This window comes from Lithobates pipiens, unplaced genomic scaffold (genome assembly GCF_037356315.1).
Source record: "Lithobates pipiens isolate NorthernLeopardFrog02 unplaced genomic scaffold, aLitPip1_a1.2 Scaffold_8, whole genome shotgun sequence".
Taxonomy (NCBI): Eukaryota; Metazoa; Chordata; class Amphibia; order Anura; family Ranidae; genus Lithobates; species Lithobates pipiens.
The window spans coordinates 689,646,486-689,671,208 of record NW_027507903.1 but is presented as its reverse complement, the minus strand read 5'-3'; the positions used below and the strand labels follow the sequence as shown (position 1 = coordinate 689,671,208).

The 24,723-nt window shown below is 44.0% G+C and overlaps 1 protein-coding gene across 1 annotated transcript in view; it reads left to right on the top strand.

Annotated features, from left to right (window-relative positions):
• The window catches only part of LOC143963510 (NACHT, LRR and PYD domains-containing protein 3-like), a 140,785-nt gene that overhangs the window by 32,932 nt on the left and 83,130 nt on the right, over nt 1-24,723 (top strand). Inside the window, exon 3 of the mRNA XM_077473154.1 lies at nt 22,726-23,028. Within this exon, the coding sequence (XP_077329280.1) occupies nt 22,726-23,028 (303 nt within the window). The remainder of the gene's footprint in view (nt 1-22,725; nt 23,029-24,723) is intronic.

Here is a 24,723-nt window from a genome sequence, read left to right as displayed (position 1 = left end):
ATTTTTGATGCAATGCTTTGCAGCAGGGCTAATTCCTGCAAAAAAACTAGAGTATATGGCAGAGGTTGCAGTGTGATGGCACCAGTGCCTAAGGCCCAATTTTTCTGCCCCTGTTTAACAGGGGCATTTAAGTACAATTTTTGATGCAATGCTTTGCAGCAGGGCAAATTCCTGCAAAAAAACTAGAGTATATGGCAGAGGTTGGAGTGTGATGGCACCAGTGCCTAAGGCCCAATTTTTCTGCCCCTGTTTAACAGGGGCGTTTAAGTACAATTTTTGATGCAATGCTTTGCAGCAGGGCTAATTCCTGCAAAAAAACTAGAGTGTATGGCAGAGGTTGCAGTGTGATGGCACCAGTGCCTAAGGCCCAATTTTTCTGCCCCTGTTTAACAGGGGCGTTTAAGTACAATTTTTGATGCAATGCTTTGCAGCAGGGCTAATTCCTGCAAAAAAACTAGAGTATATGGCAGAGGTTGCAGTGTGATGGCACCAGTGCCTAAGGCCCAATTTTTCTGCCCCTGTTTAACAGGGGCGTTTAAGTAAAATTTTTGATGCAATGCTTTGCAGCAGGACTAATTCCTGCAATAAAACTAGAGTGTATGGCAGAGGTTGCAGTGTGATGGCACCAGTGCCTAAGGCCCAATTTTTCTGCCCCTGTTTAACAGGGGCGTTTAAGTAAAATTTTTGATGCAATGCTTTGCAGCAGGACTAATTCCTGCAATAAAAGGCATGGTTGCAGTATGGCAGAGGTTGCAGTGTGATGGCACCAGTGCCTAAGGCCCAATTTTTCTGCCCCTGTTTAACAGGGACATGTAATTACAATTCTTGTTATAATATTTCACAGGAGGGCCCCTTCCTGTGCCCACCCAGAGTAACTGTGAGGACTTATAGTGTTGTGGCACCAGCACCACAACCACCAAAGGTCAATTTTTCTACCACTGTTCAACAATGGCATGTAATTACAATTCTTGATATAATCGTTCACAGCAGGGCGCTCCAGCGGCCACCAAGAGTCACTTTGAGGGCTTACAATGTTGTTGCAAAACCAACACCTTGTTCCGCCATTTCTGCATAGCATATAGGGCAAGCCCCTACTTTCAAACATCCAATTTACAAACATCTCCTACTTGCAAACGGAAGGAGACAACAGCAAGTGAGATGAAAAAAGATGGACGACAAAACAAATTATACAGGGGTGATAACCCTTCCCTATGTTTTCCAAAAAGCTTAAAGATATTTTTTTTGACTGGAGCTACACTTTAAAAATGTACCGGTTGAAAATGACAAACAGATTCAACTTAACACAACAAACCTACACAGTCCCTGTCTTGTTTGCACCGCCTGTATACTGCTGTTCTGAGTATATAGGGCCTGGGGGCCACACGCATTTCCTTTTTTTAATATGGGTACGGGGTTCCCCTTAATATGCGTACAAGACCCAAATAGGCTGGTAATGGGCAGGGAGGGCTACCCATGCCATTTTTCTGAATGATTTTCAACCATATTGCAGGAACCAGATATAACATTAAAACCGCAAGCAGTTTTAAATGGTGTTATTTCCGTTTAATGTCATTTTGTGCAGGGACTGTTCTAAACACGGGAAACACATGGCACTTCACAGGCATACTATAGACACCCCCCAGGCACCATATTTAAAGGAATATTTCACTTTTTTTTTTCACTTTAATCGTCATTAAAATCAGTGCTCCCGCCAAAACGGTAGTTTTTAAAACTTTTTTTTGCAGTGACCCATGTCCCCTGAGGCAGGAGGCAGATCGCCAAACCCTTTTTAGCACACTATCTTGCATATTAGCCGTTAAAATTAGCACTTTCCAATTCGAACGTTCGAGTCCCATAGACTTCAATGGGGTTCTAACGTTCGTGCCGAACGCGGGGGTCGTTCGCAAGTTCTGGTGCGAACCGAACCGGGGGGTGTTCGGCTCATCCCTACTAGTAATGGCAGCAATCAGCAATTTTTATTGTGACTGTGACATTATGGTGGACACATCAGACATTTTTGACACATTTATGGGACCATTGTCATTTATACAACAATCAGTGCTATTTAAATGCACTGATTCCTGTGTAAATGACAATGGCAGTGAAGGAGTTAACCACTAGGGGAAGTGTAGGTGTTATGTATGACGTTATGTTTATTTTTTATTGTAGAGGGTGTGGCCTGGCATGTGACATCACTGATCGTCTTTCCCTATAAAAGGGAACAGACGATCTGTGACAGGCTCAGTAGGAAGCACGGGGAGAGGTTTGTTTACACAGACCTCTCCCCGTTCTTCAGCTCTGTGACCTGATCGCAGGACACCAGCAGAACCGATTGGGTCCGCTGGTCCTGCGGCCACGGTCACAGAGCTCAGGACCGGGTCAGGAACGTGGCACTGGCGGCACACTCCTAACCCACGGCTGGGCACTTAAAAAGCAACATACAGGTACGTGCTTGTGCCCAGCCATGCCATTCTGCTGACGTATATGTGCAGGAGGCGGTCCTTAACCAATTAATGTTCATAACTCCCTCAATGATATCTTCTGATTTCACAGTTGATATGTCCAAGTGCTTTTTATTCCCAGTAATTTATCTGGATAACCGTTGTTAATATGTATGTTAATATTTACCCTTTTCAGACTCCCCTGCGAGGGAGAACTTTTGTTACAACAATTTTTATCATTCAATAAAAATTTTAAAAAACTTAAAAAAAAAGAATCCAAAACAATGGAATCCAAAATAACAGAATAGAAAAGAAAATAATGGAATAGAATAGAATAAAATATAAGGAATATAACCACCTTCAGCAATTAAAATTTTCAAAAATGTGCGATAAAAATAGTAAAAAAAAAAAAAGTGTGGGGTTCCCCCAAAATCCAGGCTAGACCCTTATCCAAGCATGCAGCCTGGCAGATCAGGAAAGAGGGGGCGCTTGGTCGCCTCCCCCAAATAATACCAGACCACGTCACATGCCCTCAACATGGGGGAGATGGGTGCTTTGGGGCAGGGGGGCTCTGTATCCACCACAAAGCACCTTCTCCCCATGTTGATGGGGACAAGGGTCTCTTCCTGACAACCCTGGGCTGTGGTTGTTGGGGTCTGTGAGAAAAGGGCTTATTGAATCCTGGCAGCCCTCTTTAACAAGGGGGGGCCCCCCAGATCCCACCCCCCATGTAAATGAGTATTGGGTACATTGTACCCTTACCCATTCACCAAAAATGTGTCAAAAAGTCATAAAAATAAAGAGACAGGTTTTTGATAATTCCTTTATTAAAAAATAAAAAAATTGTGTCCCCTGATGTAAATCCATCATCAATCACATCACCCCTGACCCGAAAAAAACAAAAACACTCCACCCACCGTGAAGGCAACACACTGAAAGGCTGGCTTGCCGTTTGATATTTCTTATATAGGCGATATCACCTGGTGCCACCACCCCCCTTGTGACATCACCAACCAGTGCATGCTGTGTCAGTGATGTTGCATAGGGACAGTGCCACCTGCTGACGTTGCCAGATGGCCCCGCCGATATCTACAGAGAGTATGCCTTCAGGACGGGCAGAGAGATTTTTTCTTTTTTAGGTCGGCAGTGCAGTGGGTGGCATGATTGACTATGGATTTACATCGGGGAAATTATTTTTTTTTAATAAAGGAATTGTCAAAAAAGATCTCTGTGTTTTTATTACTTCTTGACAATTTTTTGGTGAATGCGTAGGATAGTACCCCATACTCATTCACATGGGGGGCTGGGATCCTGCCCACAGCCCCCCATAATCACAGCCCAGGTTTGTAGGGAAGAGACCCTTGCCCCCATCAACAGACCCTGCTACCCCAAAGCACCCCATATTAAAGGCACGTGGCCTTGAATGGTTCGGGGGCACTTGCTCATCTCCTCCTTTCCTGACCTGCCAGGCTGCATGCTCAGATAAGGGTCTGCTATGGATTTTGGAGGAGACTCCACACCCAAAAATTTTGGCATGGGGTTCCCCTTAAAATCCATACCAGATCCTTTGGTCTGGTATGGACTAAGGAGGGGGGCCCCATGCTGTTTTTTTTTTCTTTCTTTTTTTCAACCACTTGCCCACTGGGCACTTAAACCATCAGACCAGGAATGGACTGGCCATCGGGACTACCGGGAGTTTCCCGGTGGGCTGATGGCTCAGTGGGTCAGTTTACAGTGACAGCCCTAGTCTCTGCGCTCCGCTGCTTATGAGAGTATAAGTGAGGACCTGCTCTGCTCCTCCCACACATCCACAGCCAATCAGCAGGTAGTGTAACCCTCCCCAGCCTGCCACATGAATACACAGGTGCTGGAGCGGGGCTGAATGGGGGCACGAGAAAGGAGAAACACACAGTATCTGAAGCCGATGAGATACAAGAAGGTATGACCACAGCTGCAGCATAACCAGTCCTGCAGCACACAGAGCACTAGCTGAATGGGAACACGATGGTGGAACTCGGGAGCAATGTCACATGTACACTGGCTGCAGTGTCTTCCAGAAATATATGCCTTCAGGCAGTGTGCAGGTTACTGATCTGTCCTCTCTTCTCCCTCTTGTCTTGCTCTGTACTTTTTTTTAATATCTGTCTTTCCTGCACACTGATGAGATCTGCTCAGCATTCTCTGTCCAGTGACAGTGTGACACGTGGCTGGCTGTTGACCATTTCCGCTTCTTTTCAGTTATTTAGTCAGTGCTCTGTGTGTGCTGCATGGTCTGTGATGTTTTTTGGAAGGATTTACTGCTAGTTCAGGCTAGAAGATTCACAGACCCCTTAACTGTCTATTGTCCTCCACTAATCCTGACCAGTTCACTGTTTGTAAGACAGTTTGTATTTTGGAAATTGGATGGGCTGCTGTCTTCTGTCACATGGATGTACTTTCAAAGGAAGATTACTGACTTGATCTTGCAGAGCTGGTTTAAACAGAGTGGAGCAACCCTGTGATACATTACACTTTTACACCGGGTTCAGCCATAAGTGCAGTTTCTGACTATCTCCTGTATTATGTCTGCAGTCTCTGACGATCTCCTTTTCTATGTCTGCAGTCTCTAACCCTCTCTTGTATCATGTCTGCCGTCTCTAATCATCTCCTGTATCATGTCTGCAGTCTCTGACCTACTCATGTATCATGTCTGCAATTTGACCATCTCCTGTATCATGTCTGCAGTCTCTGACCATCTCATGTATCATGTCTGCAGTCTGACCATCTCATGTATCATGTCTGCAGTCTCTGACCATCTCATGTATCATGTCTGCAGTCTCTGACCATCTCATGTATCATGTCTGCAGTCTGACCATCTCATGTATCATGTCTGCAGTCTCTGACCATCTCATGTATCATGTCTGCAGTCTCTGAAAATCTCCTGCAGTATATCTACAGTATCTGATCATCTCCTGTAGTATGTGTTCAGTCTCTGACCCTCTCCTGTACTATGTTTGCAGTCTATGACCATCTCCTGTACCATGTCCCCAGTCTCTGACCATCTCCTGTACTATGTCTGCAGTCTCTGATCATCTCCTGTAGTATGTCTTCAGTCCCTGATCATCTCCTGTACTATGTCTGCAGTCTCTGACCATCTCCTGTACTATGTCTGCAGTCTCTGACCATCTCCTGTACTATGTCTCCAGTCTCTGACCATCTCCTGTACCATGTCTGCAGTCTCTGACCATCTCCTGTACTATGTCTACAGTCTCTGATCATCTCCTGAACTATGTCTGCAGTCTCTGACCATCTCCTGTGCCATGTCCCCAGTCTCTGACCATCTCCTGTATCATGTCTGCAATTTGACCATCTCATGTATCATGTCTGCAGTCTCTGACCATCTCATGTATCATGCCTGCACTCTGACCATCTCCTGTACCATGTCTGCAGTCTCTGCACTCTGACAATCTCCTGTACCATCTCCTGTACTATGTCTGCAGTCTCTGACCATCTCCTGTGCCATGTCCCCAGTCTCTGACCATCTCCTGTACCATGTCTGCAGTCTCTGACCATCTCCTGTACCATGTCCCCAGTCTCTGACCATCTCCAGTACTATGTCTGCAGTCTCTGATCATCTCCTTTTAATTAAGAAAAAGGAAAAAATAAAAAGAAAAGCAGATATGTCCACAAATAAAGGGTTAAATTAATTCTACCCCTATTGAATCGTTATTTAAGGTATTGGCGCCGTAACCGAATAGCATATACAAAAAGGGGGGGGGGATGCAGTTCGATTAGCACGAGCTGCAAAGAGAGGTTACTTTGGGCACCAAAAATATTTTTTCAGAGATAAGGTTAATTTATACAGAAATGTATCATTTATTTTGAATTTTAAATAACATAATTAACCATAATTAAATCATTACAAAAACAAGACAGTTGGGGGGGCGTGGCGACCGAGCTCCAAGATGGACGCCTGAGCTAAGAGCTCCGCTCGGCCACCGGAGAGAACTACCCTGTCGCAACTCCATCGGTGACATATACCTGCATAAAACTATCTGAGACGTAGCGCAGACACCGCTGCTTCCACTAAATATGCCCAAAAATAAGAAGAATCCACAGACGCCGCGGAAACTCCCGAACTTCTTCGGAGCTCGCGGGACCACACAAAATGGCGCCAGATTGCGTGAGACTGAGCATCCGGAGAAGGCCTTACAACAGCATCACCTCCGGACGACTTCCCTCAGCGGATCCTCCTCGGGGACTGATAGCCCGACAACTAGAAGCCCAGCCAAGCAAAGGCAGAGGATCTCTTCTCCGGACGCAAACCGAGCGGATCACGACATGGAGGTAAGCGGATCCGCTCCTATAGGCCATGCTCCACATCCAACGGCCTCCGACCCAATTGTGGCCTACCCCACCTCCGATTGACCGGTCTCAGATACGGTCCTTAAGGAGATGTTGCTATCCCCCAAAGCCTCCATACAAGCTGACCTCACTGTGGAAGTCACTAACTGCCACAAAGAAGTATTGGCCCTGGGCAACAGAGTGGATCAAGTGGAACGCAGCATGGGGGAATGCACTACCTCCTTCAATGCTTTAGTAGAGGCCCACAAGTCCCATGATGAAGAGATAGCATGGCTAAAGAGTAAGGTAGCAGACCTCGAGGACCGCTCTAGGAGGTGCAATATTAAGATCGGAGGTGTTCCTGAAGCTGTACCTCCAAACCAATTGCTGCAGTATGTACACACGCTATTCTCCACCATTATCCCTACATTATCTTCTCAAGAACTGACCATTGACAGGATTCATAGAATCCCCAAGCCAGCATTCCTTCCTGAAGGCGCCCCTCGGGATGTTTTGCTCAAGATGCATTACTATCATATCAAGGAGCAAATTATGACTGCGTTTCGTACACGAGGCAGCAACCTCTCTCAATATGCAGAATTGATCCTCCTCCCTGACCTGTCAAGGCATACCCTTCAATTGCGCCAAAACATGGCGACCATCACGAAGGCCTTGCGCAATCACAATATACCGCACAAGTGGCGTTACCTGGCAAAGTTGTCCATCTCACACGATGGTACCACGCACACAATTGCCACTTTAGCTGAAGGTATCGCACTCTTGCGACAATGGGGCATACTTCCACAACAAAGCCCTCTGGAACCACCCGCTACACAACTACGCTCCATTCCAGATGAGTGGCAAGTAGTTTCACGCAGACGGGCCCCCAAAAATGTCACTGATGGAAGTACATGATCATACACCGCTAACCAATCTGTTCTCTCCTTGGACACAAGGGCTTCTTCATCTTTCCTTGTTCTTACCCCTGACATTTGTCATTTATGCAGCTTTGTCTGCATCTGGATCGCTTTCATGATTCTATTTTTATTATTCTGTATGTTATTGTTTATTTTTGTGGTTACACCTTCTGTTTCAATAGCACCGGACCTACACATTATGGACCATCACCTCCTGCCCTACTGCATATCCAGCTACCATGGCAGTACATCTTATACCGCCCTCGTGGAGATCAGTTGACCCTGACAACTCTCAGAGAACACTGTAAGTACGCTTACAAGCTTTCTCCTACCTGAAAAATGACTATTACACTTGTTTCCATTAATGCCAGAGGCCTCAACCACCCCGTTAAACGCCACTCGCTGTGGACCGAAGCCCAGAAACTAAAGGCGGATATCATATGTGTGCAGGAAACCCATTTCCAAAAGGACAACCATCCCAAATGCGCACACAAGAATTACCCACATATGTTTATAGCACCTACTCCGAATAAAAAAAGCGGAGGTGTTCTCCTTGCCGTCCGTGACACGGTCTCCTTCCACCTCAAGAACTCCATCGCAGCCGACAACGGTCGTTATATCATTGTTCAGGGTGATATCAATTCTAAACCTTACACCATTGTATCCATATATGCCCCAAACACCCGACAGGTCAGGTTTTTGAATAGACTACTCCATAAAGTACACTCTATCCAATACGGTAGTCTCATTATTGGTGGCGATTTCAACCTCATTGTCCATCCACAACTTGACACTTCTAATGTCACCCGCAGTAGTAATACCTACCTTAATAAGGTCCTACACTCAGAGAAACTGTACGACGCATGGAGATGTACGCATGGCAACGAGAAAGACTTTACCTTCTTCTCCCATAGACATGGTTCTTACTCCAGAATAGACTTATTTTTAACAGATCAATGGACTCTACAAAATGTATCATCCTCTAAGATTTATGACATTACGTGGACGGACCACGCTGCCATATCACTTTCTATGCATGAGAAGGGTTTCTCCCCCTCTTCACTCATCCAGCGCTGCAGTGTTAGATTGCTACAAGACCCCAGTACTAGGGAACTGATCTCTCAAAACCTACAAACATACGTCCGACAAAATGAACACTCAGTAGAGAGTCCTTTTACGCTCTGGAATGCCCATAAAGCGTTTATCAGAGGCATCCTTATCCAGCTAGGAGCTAGAGCTAAAAAGAAGTATACAGCAACCATAGACTCCATAACTTCCGACATCCACAACCTAGAAGCCCTTAATAAGTCATCTCCCTCCCACCAGCTGACTACTCAACTAACTTCACTTAGAGAAAAATTAAGAGATCACCTGGCCCAAAATTATGATTTTTACCTTCGTCGCTTGCAGCTGCGTACCTACACCAGTGCAAGTAGAGCAGGCAAATACCTCGCCAATAGGATCAGAGCAATACGCACCAAAACTAGGATTTCCCATTTGATACACCCTACATCCCATCACAAAATCATTAATCCTCAGGACATCGCGAACCACTTTGCACAATACTACAGTGAGCTTTATAACCTCAACACTGACCCCCACACTACTCAACCCACTGTTCCTAAGATACAGCATTTCTTCAAAGATTTGGATCTCCCTAGGCTCTCCGAAACTCAGCTTGAATTGCTGAATTCACCCTTCACAATTCATGAGATAACATCAGTTATCACCTCACTTCCCCATGGGAAATCCCCCGGTCCTGATGGACTAAACAATGAGTATTTCAAAACATTTTCCACTATTCTCTCCCCATATCTCCAAAAAATGTTCACACAAGCAGCAGACTCAGCGTCCTTTCCTTGTGAAATGTTAAAAGCCTACGTGACCACCATACCCAAATCTGGTAAAGATCCCACTACCCCTAGTAATTTTAACCTATTTCCCTCCTAAACACGGATAAAAAGATTTACGCCAAACTTATCGCCCTTAGACTAGCAGAGTTTATGCCATCCTTAATTAAAAGCGACCAGATGGGCTTCATCAGGGGGAGACAAACTTCTGATGCTACAAGACGTATTATCAATATTGTTCATTATGCTAACATATCTAAAATGCCTTCTCTGCTGCTCTCCATAGATGCAGAGAAGGCGTTTGATAGGGTAGAATGGTGTTACATGAAAGAAGTCCTCCAGAGATTTGGCTTCCACAGTCTTATCTCCAACGCAATGTTAGCTTTATATTCCAGTCCATCTGCCCAAGTCTTGACAGCTGGTATGCTCTCCACACCCTTCCCTATCTCTAATGGCACCCGTCAGGGGTGTCCGTTATCCCCAACTATTTTTAACCTTATGATTGAACCCCTGGCGGAGGCCATTAGATCCCAGGTCAATATTACTGGACACGTGTTAGGATCCCGTAACCACGTTATCAACTTATTCGGAGATGACGTTGTCCTGATGCTGACAAACCCATCCCGGTCTCTCCCCTTAGTTCATGAAACTTTGAAAAACTTTGGTGAGATATCGTACTACAAAGTTAATTTTGCTAAATCCTTGATTTTAGATTTAGGAATTGACAAACGTATCAGACTCCAACTTCAAAATACCCTCCCATATAAATGGAAGGATGATAGCATACCCTACTTAGGTATGAGAATCACCAACTCCACAAAAACCCTGGTCTCTACCAACATTAAACCACTGCTTCTAAAGATAGACGAAACGCTTAAATGCATAGCCAAGACTGAACTGTCCTGGATGGGTAGATTGGCAGCGTGTAAGATGTTGGTTCTCCCTCTCATATTGTATACGTTCAGATCCATACCTTTACCTATCCCGACCCATTTCCTTAAGACCTTGTCTACCACTCTGTGGAAATTCTTGTGGAATGGGAAAAAAGCTTGTTGCTCTCCTAGCAACCTGAGTAGCCGAGTAGGTGGAGTGGGACTAATTGACGTTTCTGATTACTTGTGGGCATCTAGACTAGACCAACTCCAACACTGGTTCAAAACTGTAGATATACTGCTTTGGGTTGAGTTGGAAAAACATATGGCCCCAATGCCAGATCTAGTAGCACTACTCGTGAGTGATGTCTGGAAGCCCTGGGCTCTCCACTCCATCGCCCCCACCCTCCAAGCCTCCCTACAAGCATGGAGGTTCTTCTTACATCATGCCCATACATCTCAAAAGGCTGTGGACTACAAATTTCCACTTACCCTACTCGAAACTAGAATTCCTATGCTGTCCCTAAGGCAGTTCCCCAACCATGGTATCCATACCATCCAGGACCTACTGTCTAATGGTACAGCTCTCACCAGCGCACAGATCATGGCTCAATATGATCTTCCCAACAAATACCAATTTGCGTGCATCCAGGTGGCACACTTTCTAAAACACAACCCTCCCCCCACGCTAACATTGCCATCCAGTGCATGGAACTTCTTCACTCGCGAGCACCCCACAAGGAAAGACATCTCGCTTTTCTACTCCCTCCTACAGGATAAACAATCCTTTGTAAAGACAAAATCGATTAATAAATGGGAGGCAGATTTAGGGAAAACATTCACGGATGACCAGTGGACAACTGCATTCCGAGAAATCCAAAAAGCCTCACACTCTATTAATCACTGGGCAATGACCATTAGAATCATCAATAGATGGCAATACACACCGTGTAGACTGGCAACATTTTCCCCATCTGCCCCGAGTGCATGTTGGAGAAACTGTGGACAACCAGGACACCTACTGCATATGTTTTGGGAGTGCCCCAATCTGGTTAGCTACTGGAACCAAGTGTTCCAACTAATAACATCACTCACGGGTGTCATCACTCATCCCAATCCATCCCTAGCGATCCTGCATATAGGTATTGAACAATTTCCACATGACATGAGGATTGTTATCTCCAACATCCTTCTTTCTGCTAGATCCCTGACATTACAACACTGGAAAACTGCCATGACGGTAAACATCTCTGACCTGACCAGAAGAGTAAACCAACACCATACTGTAGAGCGTGTACTAGCCATGAATGCACTGAAGTGCGGTCTATTTGATACGCAATGGAAAATCTGGACCACCAAATATAAGAAATCTGTGACCTAGATCTTAGTCCTGATAAGAAAAGTTCTGTGTAGTAACCAGTACTTGCATTGTTGTTTGTGTAACCACCTATTTTCTTCCTCGTTTTTTTTTTTTTTTTCTCTTTCTCTCCCCTCTTCCCTTTCTGAATTGCATCGACTATTGATTACTTTTGTAAAATCAACATGTCATGTAACACCTACCTTTGTATCACCTTTGCAAAACAATAAAAATCTATTGAAATAAAAAAAAAAAAGTTCTAAATCACTGCATTTGTAAATTTCAAAAGCCAGTATAAAGGAATTGTAGTGGTAAAAAAAAAAAAAAAAAACAGTTCATGAAGAATGTGCTTATTCCAAATAGAAAAAACATATATCATGTGAAACAGACCACAGACAAAACATAAATGACACACACAACAAACACCAAAAATGACGCTGGTCTGGACCAAATGCTGCTGATTGCCGTGAATAATTATAATGAACCAATTAGACCTGTAGAAATGCTCACAATGTCAATTAGTAAATTTATCAGGCAATAAACAGCAAGTTAGAGAAGGAGACTAATGTAAAATTGCAGCTATTACTATCAGCCTGGTTATCAAAAATATTTGCAACAGAGTGTTCATTCAATAATTATAAATATAAGTTTCATTCTCCTATGACAGTGCAGACTGTTTCTAAAAATTGTCGGCTTGGATTAGGCTAATTCACTTTATAGTATAAAAGTTATTTCCTTCAAAGACAGCTATTAATTTCCGGAGGCCACAGAAAGCTAATATATGGCAATACAGCCAATAAGCGGCCAAGTGTCACCTCCAAAAATAAAGACGGGTCTCAAAAATCCAAAACCGCTAAAAACATTGCAGGAACGCACGTACACTAGGAGTCAAAAAAGAGTTTGATAGATCAGACATCAACACTCACAAAATTAGACATGATGGATAAAAAGATAATTAACCTTACAGATCTAAAATTGTCAACTGATCACATTACCTTACTTCAAAAGGGAATGACCTTTTCCCCAGTGTCAAACATGGACGAATTCACTGTCTATAAGGATGTCACCTTATTCCTACGTAAAGTATTTTTTTGTTCTCTCTATGCAGTAGATCCAGAGGTAAAGACTCATTCACTTGATGCAGAAGATCAGAAAGCTTTGGCAATATTAAATTCCCTACTTGAGGAAAGCGAGGGCCCGGCTGAGCAACCAGTTTCTATAAAAAGACCAGCAAATCTATCTATACGGTCTCAAAAAATGCCACCATTATCCAGAAATAAGTGGTTGACCCTTTTTCTGGACATGGTACAGACTGATTGAGAGAAAATTGACTGGTCGCACCGATCCCCTGACAATCTTTCAGTGGGTGAACGGCAGGCCCTTTGTGATCTGAAAAGTAGACGGAATATCGGAATAAAAAAGTGTTAAGGGTGATAAGGGTGGTAATGTTGTTCTTTTAAGTCAACAACAATATGAAAGAGAAGTTAAATGTCTTCTTGGTGATAGCATGACATATTTGAAATTGGATGCCAACCCCTTTCCTAAACTGGTTGAGGAACTAAATCGAAAGTTGATGTTTGCCAGGGATGAGGGACTATTATCGGATCACGAATTCAGACACTTGCAAGTTTGTGAGTACAATATACCGACCTTTTATATTATTCCAAAAGTTCCCAAAGATCTAAAAAATCCCCCAGGCAGACCCATAGTTTCCACCTGTGGAGGTCCTCTCGAAAGGGTCGGTCGTTATTTGGACTCACTTCTGCAGAATTCAGTCAAGAAATTGCGATCCTTCGTACAGGACACTAGACATGTGTTAGCAGAAATTGAGTCCTTGGAGGTCTATAGCCAACCAGATGAGTTGTGGCTGGTAGGTATAGACGTTGAATCTTTATATACCTCGATCCCCCACAAAGTAGGCATACAGGCAGTATCATGTTCCCTGGATAGGGTTTACCCAGAATCAGGACCACAAAATGAATTTCTTACGGAGTTGTTAGAATTAGCCTTGACAAACAACTTTTTCCAGTTCCTGGCTACATTCCTTAACCAGATTAGAGGTACCTCGATGGGGGCGGCATGGGCTTCGTCCTATGCGTGCCTCCATCTTGGTATATGGGAAGAAGAAGACGTCTATGCATCCTTGTTGTACCGCGACCACACTCAGTTGTGGTTGCGGTACATTGATGATGTATTGGTGATCTAGAGGGGCCCCTTAGAACAGTTACATCAATTTATGAGAGAATTGAATTCAAATCAACGTAATATACATTTAACTTACTCCTATGATCAGGAGAAGTTGTCTTTTTTGGACCTTCACATTTCTCTCAAAAATGGTCGACTCAGCACTTGCACATTCCGAAAGGAAACAGCAGCAAACACTCTCTTGCATGCAACAAGCCATCATCCATATTGGCTTAAAAATGGCATTCCGGTTGGTCAATTCTTACGGGCTAAAGGGAATTGTGCAAGTGCTGACGACTTCAGACGCGAAAGTAAGGAATTATATGAAAGATTCTGCAATCGTGGGTACTCCCACAGGCAAATTAAAAAAGCTAAGAAGAAAGTGGCACTGAGGGAACGTAAGAGCCTTTTGCTAGGTCCATCTGTGACAGCAAAAGCCTCACAAAAAGTAGTGGAGCCAGTGAGGATCATAATAAATTATGGATCCCAATGGGACAAGGTCAGATCAATTTTGAATAAACATTGGGGTATCCTTACCAACTCACCCGGTTTGGCCAAAATTGTTGGCCAATCTCCCAGCCTTGTAGCAAGACGTGCAAGAAATCTAGGAGATGTATTAATTAGCTCTGAGTTTACCAAAGATTCTGATCCAAATTGGTTATCAGAGTATCCACGTGCAAAAGGAATGTTTCCTTGCACTAAGTGTCAAATCTGTCCATATGTGCATCGAACAGCAGTATTTACAGATGCTACTGGCCAGGTGTCCTTTGAGATATGAGACTTAATAAATTGTGCAACAACGAGAGTGATTTATGTAATCATCTGCCCTTGCCTTAAAATATATGTTGGTAAAACTAAAAGAATGTTGAGAATTAGGATCGGTGAATATATACGTGAAAATAAAGATAAGAGCAAACCACCTAAGAAACCACTCGCCAAACATTTTGCTATGCACCACGACCATAACCCAATGGGTATGACAGTGAAAGGTATTTATGCCCTAAAATTGCCTAGCAGAAGGGGTGATTTAGATCGTATCCTCCTACAAAAAGAAAAATGGTGGGTATACCAATTAAAATCGCTTGCTCCAGCAGGCTTGAAGACTGAGTTCAATCTGCAGGTGTTTCTGGAACAGTAAAACCCTGATATGCTATATTAGTTTCTAGTATTTCTTAATGAAGGGGTTAGTTTTGTTTTCTATTTATCACATACCTTGGTGTATGCTATAATTTGATTAAAAAAAATCGGTTTATTTTCCTCTCCATTTGTGTTGATTGGTGGACTGTATGAGGTATGTTTTCTTGGGTGATTGTGATTGTCTTCTCGATGTTCGTAACTGTTATAGTGAAAGTGTGCGGTCTGTTTCGTTTGTCCGTCTTTTGTCTTGTTCTTGTTTTTGTTTTTGTCAGTAAGTATCCTATACTTCTATCTTTAAGAATGTCCAATCGTTGAACTATCAAAAGATTGACAGGAGTAGCCCCTATGAAAGGAGGCTTCTTGACAGTTTAAACATTTTTTGTTAAACACAGGCAGAAATAAATGCTGATTGATTAATTTAACAAACCTGGAAAAACTTGTTACAAAAGGATGTGTGACTGTGTGGTAATAATCGTCCGAGAGGAAGCTATGCTAATAGCCAGCGAAACGCGTTGACGTCACATGCGGACGCTGGGCGAACCTTGCATAGGTTGGAGACAGCTGATGCAGCCTGATACACGGAGTGTTTCTCTTGCCTCTGTGAAATCCAATATTATTCTCCTATACGGACGATCGGTGCCTATGTAAGCCCTTGTCTGCTAGAGCGGGTTAAAGTGTGCTGAACCAACAATAGCAGAGGATCCCCTTTGTCTCGGGCCGCCGAAATCTTCATACATCGAAAATCATAATGATCGATGTGCGGTCGGCCTGTGAGTAGTGCATATTTGGTGGACATTGTAAAACACAGCGTGGTAGAGCCAAATATATGCCCGCGAAGTGACATCTGTAAGATCTGATAAATTTATTTCCTACGAGAAACGAACAACAGCGCTCAGGAGGGCCATGGTAATGTATGCGACATATATTAATGGCCATTCAAAACCATTTGTTGATTTACTGGGATAGCGCAACACTCACTGATCTAATGAAAACGAACTGCTTCCAGTTGTGAAACAATTCAGCTGTATTGCCATATATTAGCTTTCTGTGGCCTCTGGAAATTAATAACTGTCTTTGAAGGAAATAACTTTTATACTATAAAGTGAATTAGCCTAATCCAAGCCAACAATTTATAGAAACAGTCTACACTGTCACAGGAGAATGAAGCTTATATTTATAATTATTGAATGAACACTCTGTTGCAAATATTTTTGGTAACCAGGCTGATAGTAATAGCTGCAATTTAAAATTAGTCTCCTTCTCTAACTTGCTGTTTATTGCCTGATAAATTTACTAATTGACATTGTGAGCATTTCTCCAGGTCTAATTGGTTCATTAGAATTATTCACGGCAATTAGCAGCATTTGGTCCAGACCAGCGTCATTTTTGGTGTTTGTTGTGTGTGTCATTTATGTTTTGTCTGTGGTCTGTTTCACATGATATATGTTTTTTTCTATGTGCAATAATGACATTCTTCATGAACTGTCTTGGTTTTTTAATGATTTAATTATGGTTAATTATGTTATTTAAAATTCAAAATAAATTATACATTTCTGTATAAATTAACCTCATCTCTGAAAAAATCTTTTTGGTGCCCAAAGTAACCTCTCTTTGCAGCTCGTGCTAATCGAACTGCATCCCCCCCCCTTTTTGTATCTGATCATTTCCTGTAGTATGCCTGCAGTCTCTGATCGTCTCCTGTATTACGTCTGCAGTCTCTGACCATCTCCTGTACCATGTCCCCAGTCTTTGACCATCTCCTATATCATGTCTGCAGTCTCTGACCATGTCCTGTATCATGTCTAGTTTATATACTGTTTTTGTGCGTGTTCACAAAATAAAAGTGGGCCAGTCTGGATAAAGTCCAGTGCTAAATTTTTGTCCCAGCCCAGCCCTGAATCAGACCAATTTTCAGCTTTCAGTGCTGTCACATTTTGAATGACAAGTAAGATCCGGTTCCCTCTCAGTTGAAGGGAGAGGCCCAGCCACTGAAGAACCCCAGGGGAGGACTCTTTCATTTTCATTCCATTAGTACGAAAAAAAAAAAAAAATCGCAAGAGCAAGATTACACATACTCAGAAATGAAAAAATACATACAAAACTATTCAACACATTACGTCACTTCTGACGTTGTATTCTGTCGTACTAAAATTTTTGTATTGTGTGTAACCTCTTTACTTTCCACATGAGACTCGCATGCCACAGAAAATGAACGTTCGGTCATCCGAAAACCAAAGCATGTGTACGAGGCTTTAGAACAGTCTTTCTCAACCTTTTCAACACAGAGGAACCCTTGAAATAATTTTCCAGTCTCGGGGAACCCCTGCTAAAAGTTGGAAAAATACAACTCATGATACAATAGTTTGATGGTCAGTGGGAAGAATGGTCCTTACACTTGTGGTCATTGGGAAGAATGACCTCCTTACAGATAGCTAAAAAGATCAATGGTGTCAGTGGGAACTTATCCAAGGGGCAGAAATGGCCCAATGCTGAAGGAACCCTTAGCAACCTCTGGAGGAACCATAGTTGAGAATCACTGCTTTAGAGCTGGTTCACACAGGGGCGACACGACTTTCAGGATGACTTTGTGAGGCAACTTGGAGACGAATTAAACATGACTTAGACACGACCTGGGACGACTTATAACATGACTTTAAGTCGCCCCAGGCCAGGCGACTTTTGCCATGGCCATTTAGAGAATGAGCTCTGAAGGGGGACCTCCACGCCAAATTTAAAAAAAAAATGGCATGGGTTCCTCCTCCAAGAGCATACCAGGCCCTTAGGTCTGGTATGAATTCTAAGGGGAATCCCCTACGCCAAAAAAAAAACGGCGTGGGGGGGCCCCCCCAGATCCATACCAGAACCTTATCTGAGCACGCTACCCGGCTGGCCAGGAAAGGGGGTGGGGACGAGCGAGCACCCCCTCCTGACCCGTGCCAGGCCACGTGCCCTCAACATGGGGCCCCCACCCCAAAGCACCTTGCCCCCATGTTGATGAGGACAAGGGCCTCTTCCCGACAACCCTGGCCGTTGGGTTAAGCGGGGGGCTTATCGGAATCCGGGACCACCCTTTAATAAGGGGGCCCCCAGATCCCGGCCCCCCCACCCTTTGTGAATGAGTATGGGGTACAATGTACCCCTACCCATTCACCTGTGAAAAAATGTACAAAAAACACAACACACAAGGGTTAAAATAGTTTATTGCACAGCTCCAGGGGTCTTCCGTCTTCGGGGTTCTTCTCGCCGGACTCCTCCGCTATCTTCTGCTAACTCTTTTACTAGCGGAGGAGCCCGGCATTCTTCTTCGCCGCTGCCGCCCTCTTCCGACTTCGGGGGTCTTGTCCCCCTCTTCGGTTCTTCTTGCCAAGCCACCACGCCTTCTTCTAGCTCTTTTACACGCTGTGGCCCGGTCTTCTGTCACCGCTGTCGCCGTATTCTGTTCTTCTCTTCAGATGTTGCCTCATCGCTGCCTCTGCTCACAATGGCAGGGACGCAGCGCACGGCGACTTATATAGGGACATCACCGGATGATGTCCCCGCCCATTATGATGTCACAGTCCCAGAGGATGCTGGACTGTGACATCATAATGGGCAGGGACATCATCCGGTGATGTCCCTATATAAGTCGCCGCATGCCGCGTCCCTGTCATTGTGACCGGAGGCAGCGACGTGGCAACATCTGAAGAGAAGAACAGAAGACAGCGACAGCGGCGACAGAAGACCGGGCCAAAAAGCTAGAAGAAGGCGAGGTGGCCCGGCAAGAAGAACCGAAGAGGGGGACAAGACCCCCGAAGTCGGAAGAAGAGGGCGGTGGCGAAGAGGAAAGCTGGGCTCCTCCGCTAGTAAAAGAGCTAGAAGAAGATAGCAGAGGAGTCCGGCGAGAAGACCCTCGAAGCTGTGCAATAAACTATTTTAACCCTTGTGTGTTGTGTTTTTTGTACATTTTTTCACAGGTGAATGGGTAGGGGTACATTGTACCCCATACTCATTCACATAGGGTGGGGGGCCGGGATCTGTGGGCCTCCTTATTAAAGAGGGCTTCCGAATTCCGATAAGCCCCCCCGCCCGCAGACCCCGACAACCAACGGCCAGGGTTGGCTTGTCCCCACCCCTTTTCCTGGAGGGCTGGGTAGCGTGCTCGGATAAGGGTCTGGTATGGATCTGGGGGGACCCCCACGCCGTTTTTTTTGGCGTAGGGGGTTCCCCTTAGAATCCATTCCAGACCTAAGGGCCTGGTATGCTCTAGGAGGGGAAACCCACGCCAATTTTTTTTCATAAATTTGGTGTGGAGTTCCCTCTTAAGAGCTAATAATTCTGTCAGAGTCACCTCCGTATAGACGGAGATCCAACTTGGAGGCGACCTCCATTGAAATCAATGGGTACCAGTTGCCTACAAGTCGGATTGAAGTAGTACAGGAACCTTTTCTGAAGTCAGAGCGACTTCAGTAGCGTGCCTTAAGATGGCTCTCATTCACTTACATTGATTTTTACATGTTGTCCGACCTGAGGTGACTAGGGGCGACCTGAAGTCGGATCTGAGTCGCCCCTGTGTGAACCGGCTCTTAGAGTCTACAAGCTATGGTGCCAATCACTGAAAATTGATCACACCTAAACACAGCTGATGTACTGACAGCCTATCTAATTTCCTGAAAATTTTCTTTTGAAAATCAGAAAATTTGTGCGTTTTGTGATTTGATGATGCCACCATTGATTTTGAAATTCGACCAACCAAACCTTCAAGTTCACCTCATGTTCCTACAGAAAAGAATTTTCGTGTCTGAGAATCTTCTTTTCTTTTTGGGAATCTTCTTTTCTTGCACATGCGCATTTCTTTTTTGATTACATTTCTCACACAATCTCCCATCATTGGTTCGAAAATCGAAGGTTTTTTTAAAAAAATTCCAACATGTCAGATTTTTTAAATTCAATGGCCACATGAAAATCGTCTGTTGCTGCAGCTCACTAATGGTTCGAAATTCGTATACAAAAACTCTTAGATAAGTTTTTCAAAAAAAGTTCTTTCGAAATTCGACCAGTGTATGGCCAGATTTAGGCCCCTTTCACACTGGGGAGCTTTGCAGGCATTACAGCGCTAAAAATAGCGCCTGCAAAGCACCCTGAAACAGCCGCTGCTGTCTCTACAGTGTGAAAGCCAGAGGGCTTTCACACTGGAGCGGTGCACTTGCAGGACAGTCAAAAAAGTCCTGCAAGCCGCATCTTTGGAGCGCTGTAGGAGCGGTGTATTTACCGTTCCTAAAGCGCCCCTTCCCATTGAAAACAATGGGGCAGTGCTGCAAACACGCCTGCAAAGCTCCGCTGTTTTAACCCTTTTTCAGCCGCTAGCGGGGTTAAACCTACCCTGCTAGTGGCTGCATAGTGCTGCTAAAATGACGGTAAATCGCTGCTAAATATAGCACCACTTTACCGCCAGCCCCCGCATTGCCCCATTGTGAAAGTAGCCTAAATGCTCGTTCACACTGGAGCGGCTACAAAGTTGTCTGACTCTGAAACCACCACGTACAGCATGACTTCAGCACGGCTTGCAAAATGACTTCTGTATAGAAGTCAATGCAAGCTGCTCCGGAGTTGCCCCAAGGGTCCCCCTCAAAATCCATAACAGATCCTTTAGGTCTGGTATGGATTTTAAGGGGAACTCTGCACCAACATTAAAAAAAACACCAGGCCCTTATCGGAGCACACAACCTGGCAGGCTGCAGGAAAAGGGGGGGACGAGAGAGCGCTCCCCCTCCTGAGCCGTACCAGGCCACATGCCCTCAACATTGGGAGGGTGCTTTGGAGTAGCCCCCACAAAGCACCTTGTCCCTATGCTGATGGGAAGAAGGGCCTCATCCCCACAACCCTTGCCCGGTGGTTGTGGGGGTCTGTGTTCGGGGGGCTTATCAGAATCTGGAAGCCCCCTTTAACAAGGGGACCCCCAGATCCCGGCATATTTTTGCATTGATACATGTCCCTTGGGGCAGGACCCAGGTCCCCAAACACTTTTTATAACAATAACTTGCATATAAGCCTTTAAAATTAGCACTTTTGATTTTTCATGTTCGTGTCCCATAGACTTTAATGGTGTTCACGTGTTCGAACAAATTTTTTGCTTGTTTGCATGTTCTGGTGCAAACCGAACAGCGGGGTGTTCAGCCCATCCCTAATAGCATATAAATACCAAAAATAACACCCCAAAATACATTCAGCTACTCCTCCTGAGTATGGCAATACCACATGTGTGAGACTTTTACGCAGCCTGGCCACATACAGAGGCCCAACATGCAGGGAGCACCTTCAGGCGTTCTAAGGACATAAATTACACATCTAATTTCATTCCTACCTATTACACGTTGGTGAGGCACTGATGGGCACTGTAGTGGCATGGATGTGACAAAAATGAGAACTGGTGTGGCATGGATGAACATGATTGAGGCATGAATGAGCCATGGATGGGGATTGATGAGCCATGGAAGGGGATAGATGAGTCATGGATGGGGATGGATGAGCCATGGAAGGGGATGGATGAGTCATGGATAGGGATGGATGAGCTGTGGATGGGAATGGATGAGCCATGGATGGGAGTGGATGAGCCGTGGATGGGGATGGCTGAGCATGGATGGCTGTGCCATGAATGTGAATGTATGAGCCATAGATGGGGAAGGCTGAGCATGGATGGGGATGGCTGAGCACAGATGGGGATGGCTGAGCCATGAATGGGGATGGCTGAGCTGTGGATCGGGATGGTTGAGCATGGATGAGGATATTTGAGCAGAGATGAGGATGAGTGCAGGAATTGGCACAGATCAGTGCTGTGGGCACTTCTGATCCAGCCCACAGTGCTGCTGCACTCAATCTCTCCCATCTCCTCTCACACTGTACCAATCGGTAAGGGGAGGGGAAGAGCTGAACCAGGCATGTGCCGACTTCTTTACGACTGATCGCTATGTCCCACATGGTAAAGGGCCACTGTCATCGGCGGACACGGATACTCACAGGGTGTGCGAGAGTGCGATTCTGGGAGAATGTCATAGTGCGCCATCCCAGAATTACCCTACCGTGCTGTAGCCGTCATTTGGTTATGGCCCGGACGGTAAGTGGTAAAATAGCCAAGTGCCAGCAATTGTAACCACGAGTCAATGTGATTTGACTTGTTTTTTTTTCTTCATAAATGTCAGTTTAGTTGCAGAAGGTTCTATACATGGTACAGATGTGCTACTTTACCGGCAGACTAAGGGGACCCCACAGGCACACTATTTAAATGAATTTTTCATTTTTATTGTTGCACTTTAAGCATCATTAAATCACTGCTTCTGAAAAAAAAATTGCATTGATACATGTTCCTTAGGGCAGTCCCCGGACCCCCCATACCCCTTTTATGGCCAATACCTTGCATATAAGCCTTCAAAATGGGCACTTTTGATTTTTCATGTCTGACTGAATGGTATGTTACTATGTGTCTTCCATAGACTTTAATGGGGTCCGTTGTTTGGGGGCAATCCTTTCCCCTGTTCGGGAGTTCTGCTACAAACCAAATAGGAGGCCCATCTCTATTACTGGCTGCCAGTGCAGACTCATCTGCTGTCATGTGTCAGAAATCAACCAATCAGGATGAATGTTTATGGTTAATGATTGTCTTCTCTGCAGGGTTGGCTCCTGCTGTGGGGGAGAATAGGAAACAAACCCCCGGGGATCTTATCATATATTCTCTGGAGGATCTGAATACAAGTGACTTCAAGAGATTTAGGAACAAATTGTCTGACTTCTCCTATGGAGATAAACGTCCCATCCCCCGAGGAAGACTAGAAAATGCAGACTGGACCACCACCAAGGACCTCCTTATAGACAAATATGGAGAAGAAGGGGCTCTGGATGTCACCATTCATGTCTTTACACTGATCGGTCTGATGGGACCTGCAGATGACCTCCAGGAGAGGAGAGCAGAACATGGTGAGTTGCCATCTATAATGACCATTTCCTACCAATTCCTAATCAATATCTGTGTGAGGAAGAACTAGGAATGTCATTCAGGGAAAGCCAGTGACCAATCGGGAGCTTCCAACTGGATTAACCACTTCCCACTTACAGTACACAAATATGAGGCCTCACAGAAGTATATATACAGAATCCATTATATAATACATTGTATACATACAGGATATATTATATAATACATTGTATACATACAGGATATATTATATAATACATTGTATACATACAGGATCCATTATATAATACATTGTATACATACAGGATCCATTATATAATACATTGTATACATACAGGAACCATTATATAATAAATTGTATACATTTAGGATATATTATATAATACATTGTATACATACAGGACTCATTATATAATACATTGTATACATACAGGATATATTATATAATACATTGCATACATACAGGATATATTATATAATACATTGTGTTCTTTCTAATAAAGGGGAAAAAATAGCTAGATCAAGGTTAGATCCGGGTCAGTGCAAGATTTAATTTTAGGGTCAAAGGTCAGAGGTTGTTAGGGTTAGTGTATTTTGGGTCGGTTTCTTTTTAACAAATTAAGAGCCGAGTCTCTTTCTGAGATTTGGTGTTTACAAGTTAAAAACATTTTTTTTTGCTAGAAAATTACTTAGAACTTCCAAACATTATATATTTTTTTCTAACATCCTAGAGAATAAAATGTTGTTGCAATACTTTCTGTCACAGCATATTTGCACAGCGGTCTTACAAGCGCACTTGTTTTGGAAAAAATACACTTTTTTTTAATGAAAAAAATAAGACAACAATTTTTATATTGTTAAAGATAATGTTACGCCAAGTAAACTGATACCCAACATGTCACTCTTCAAAATTGCACCCGCTCGCGGAATGGCGACAAACATTTACTCTTAAAAATCTCCATAGGTGATGTTTAAATAAAAAATCTACAGGTTGCAAGTTTTGAGTTACAGAGGAGGTATAGGATTATTGCTCTTGCATAATAATCCTAATCCTAGGAGGTATAAAATGATTGCTCTTGCTCTATCGATCATGGCGATACCTCACATGTGTGCTTGAACACTGTTTTCATATACAGGTGCTACTCACGTATGCGTGCTTCTGCACACGAGCTCAGCGGCACAGGGAGGGTTTACATTTTTTAAAAGTTTTTTTTATTTATTTTACCTTTTATTTTTAAATTTTACACTGTTCTTTTTTTTTTTTTTAAATGTCACTTTTATTACTATTACAAGGAATGTAAACATCCCTTGTAATAGAAAAAAGTATGACAGGTCCTCTTATATATGAGATCTGGAATCAAAAATACATTAGATCTCATATTTACACTAATATGCAATAAAAATAAATTAAAAAAATATCTTTAAGAGCTATGAGTGGAAGTGACGTTTTTCTGTGGCTTCCACCCTGCAATAGTATGGAGATGGGTGGGGGCCATCTTCCCCTCACTCAGCTCCATGCCACACACAGGAGTGGACTTGATCATCTCTGCCACTACCAATGGCTCCGGTAAGCGGTGGAGAGCACCTGAGAGCGGCAGAAGGGGGTCCCTCTCCCGTCACCGCTAAAAGTTATCTTGCGGTGAATCCACCTCAGAGACCACTTTTATTGGAAACATGACCGCTCACTGAAGAAGAGA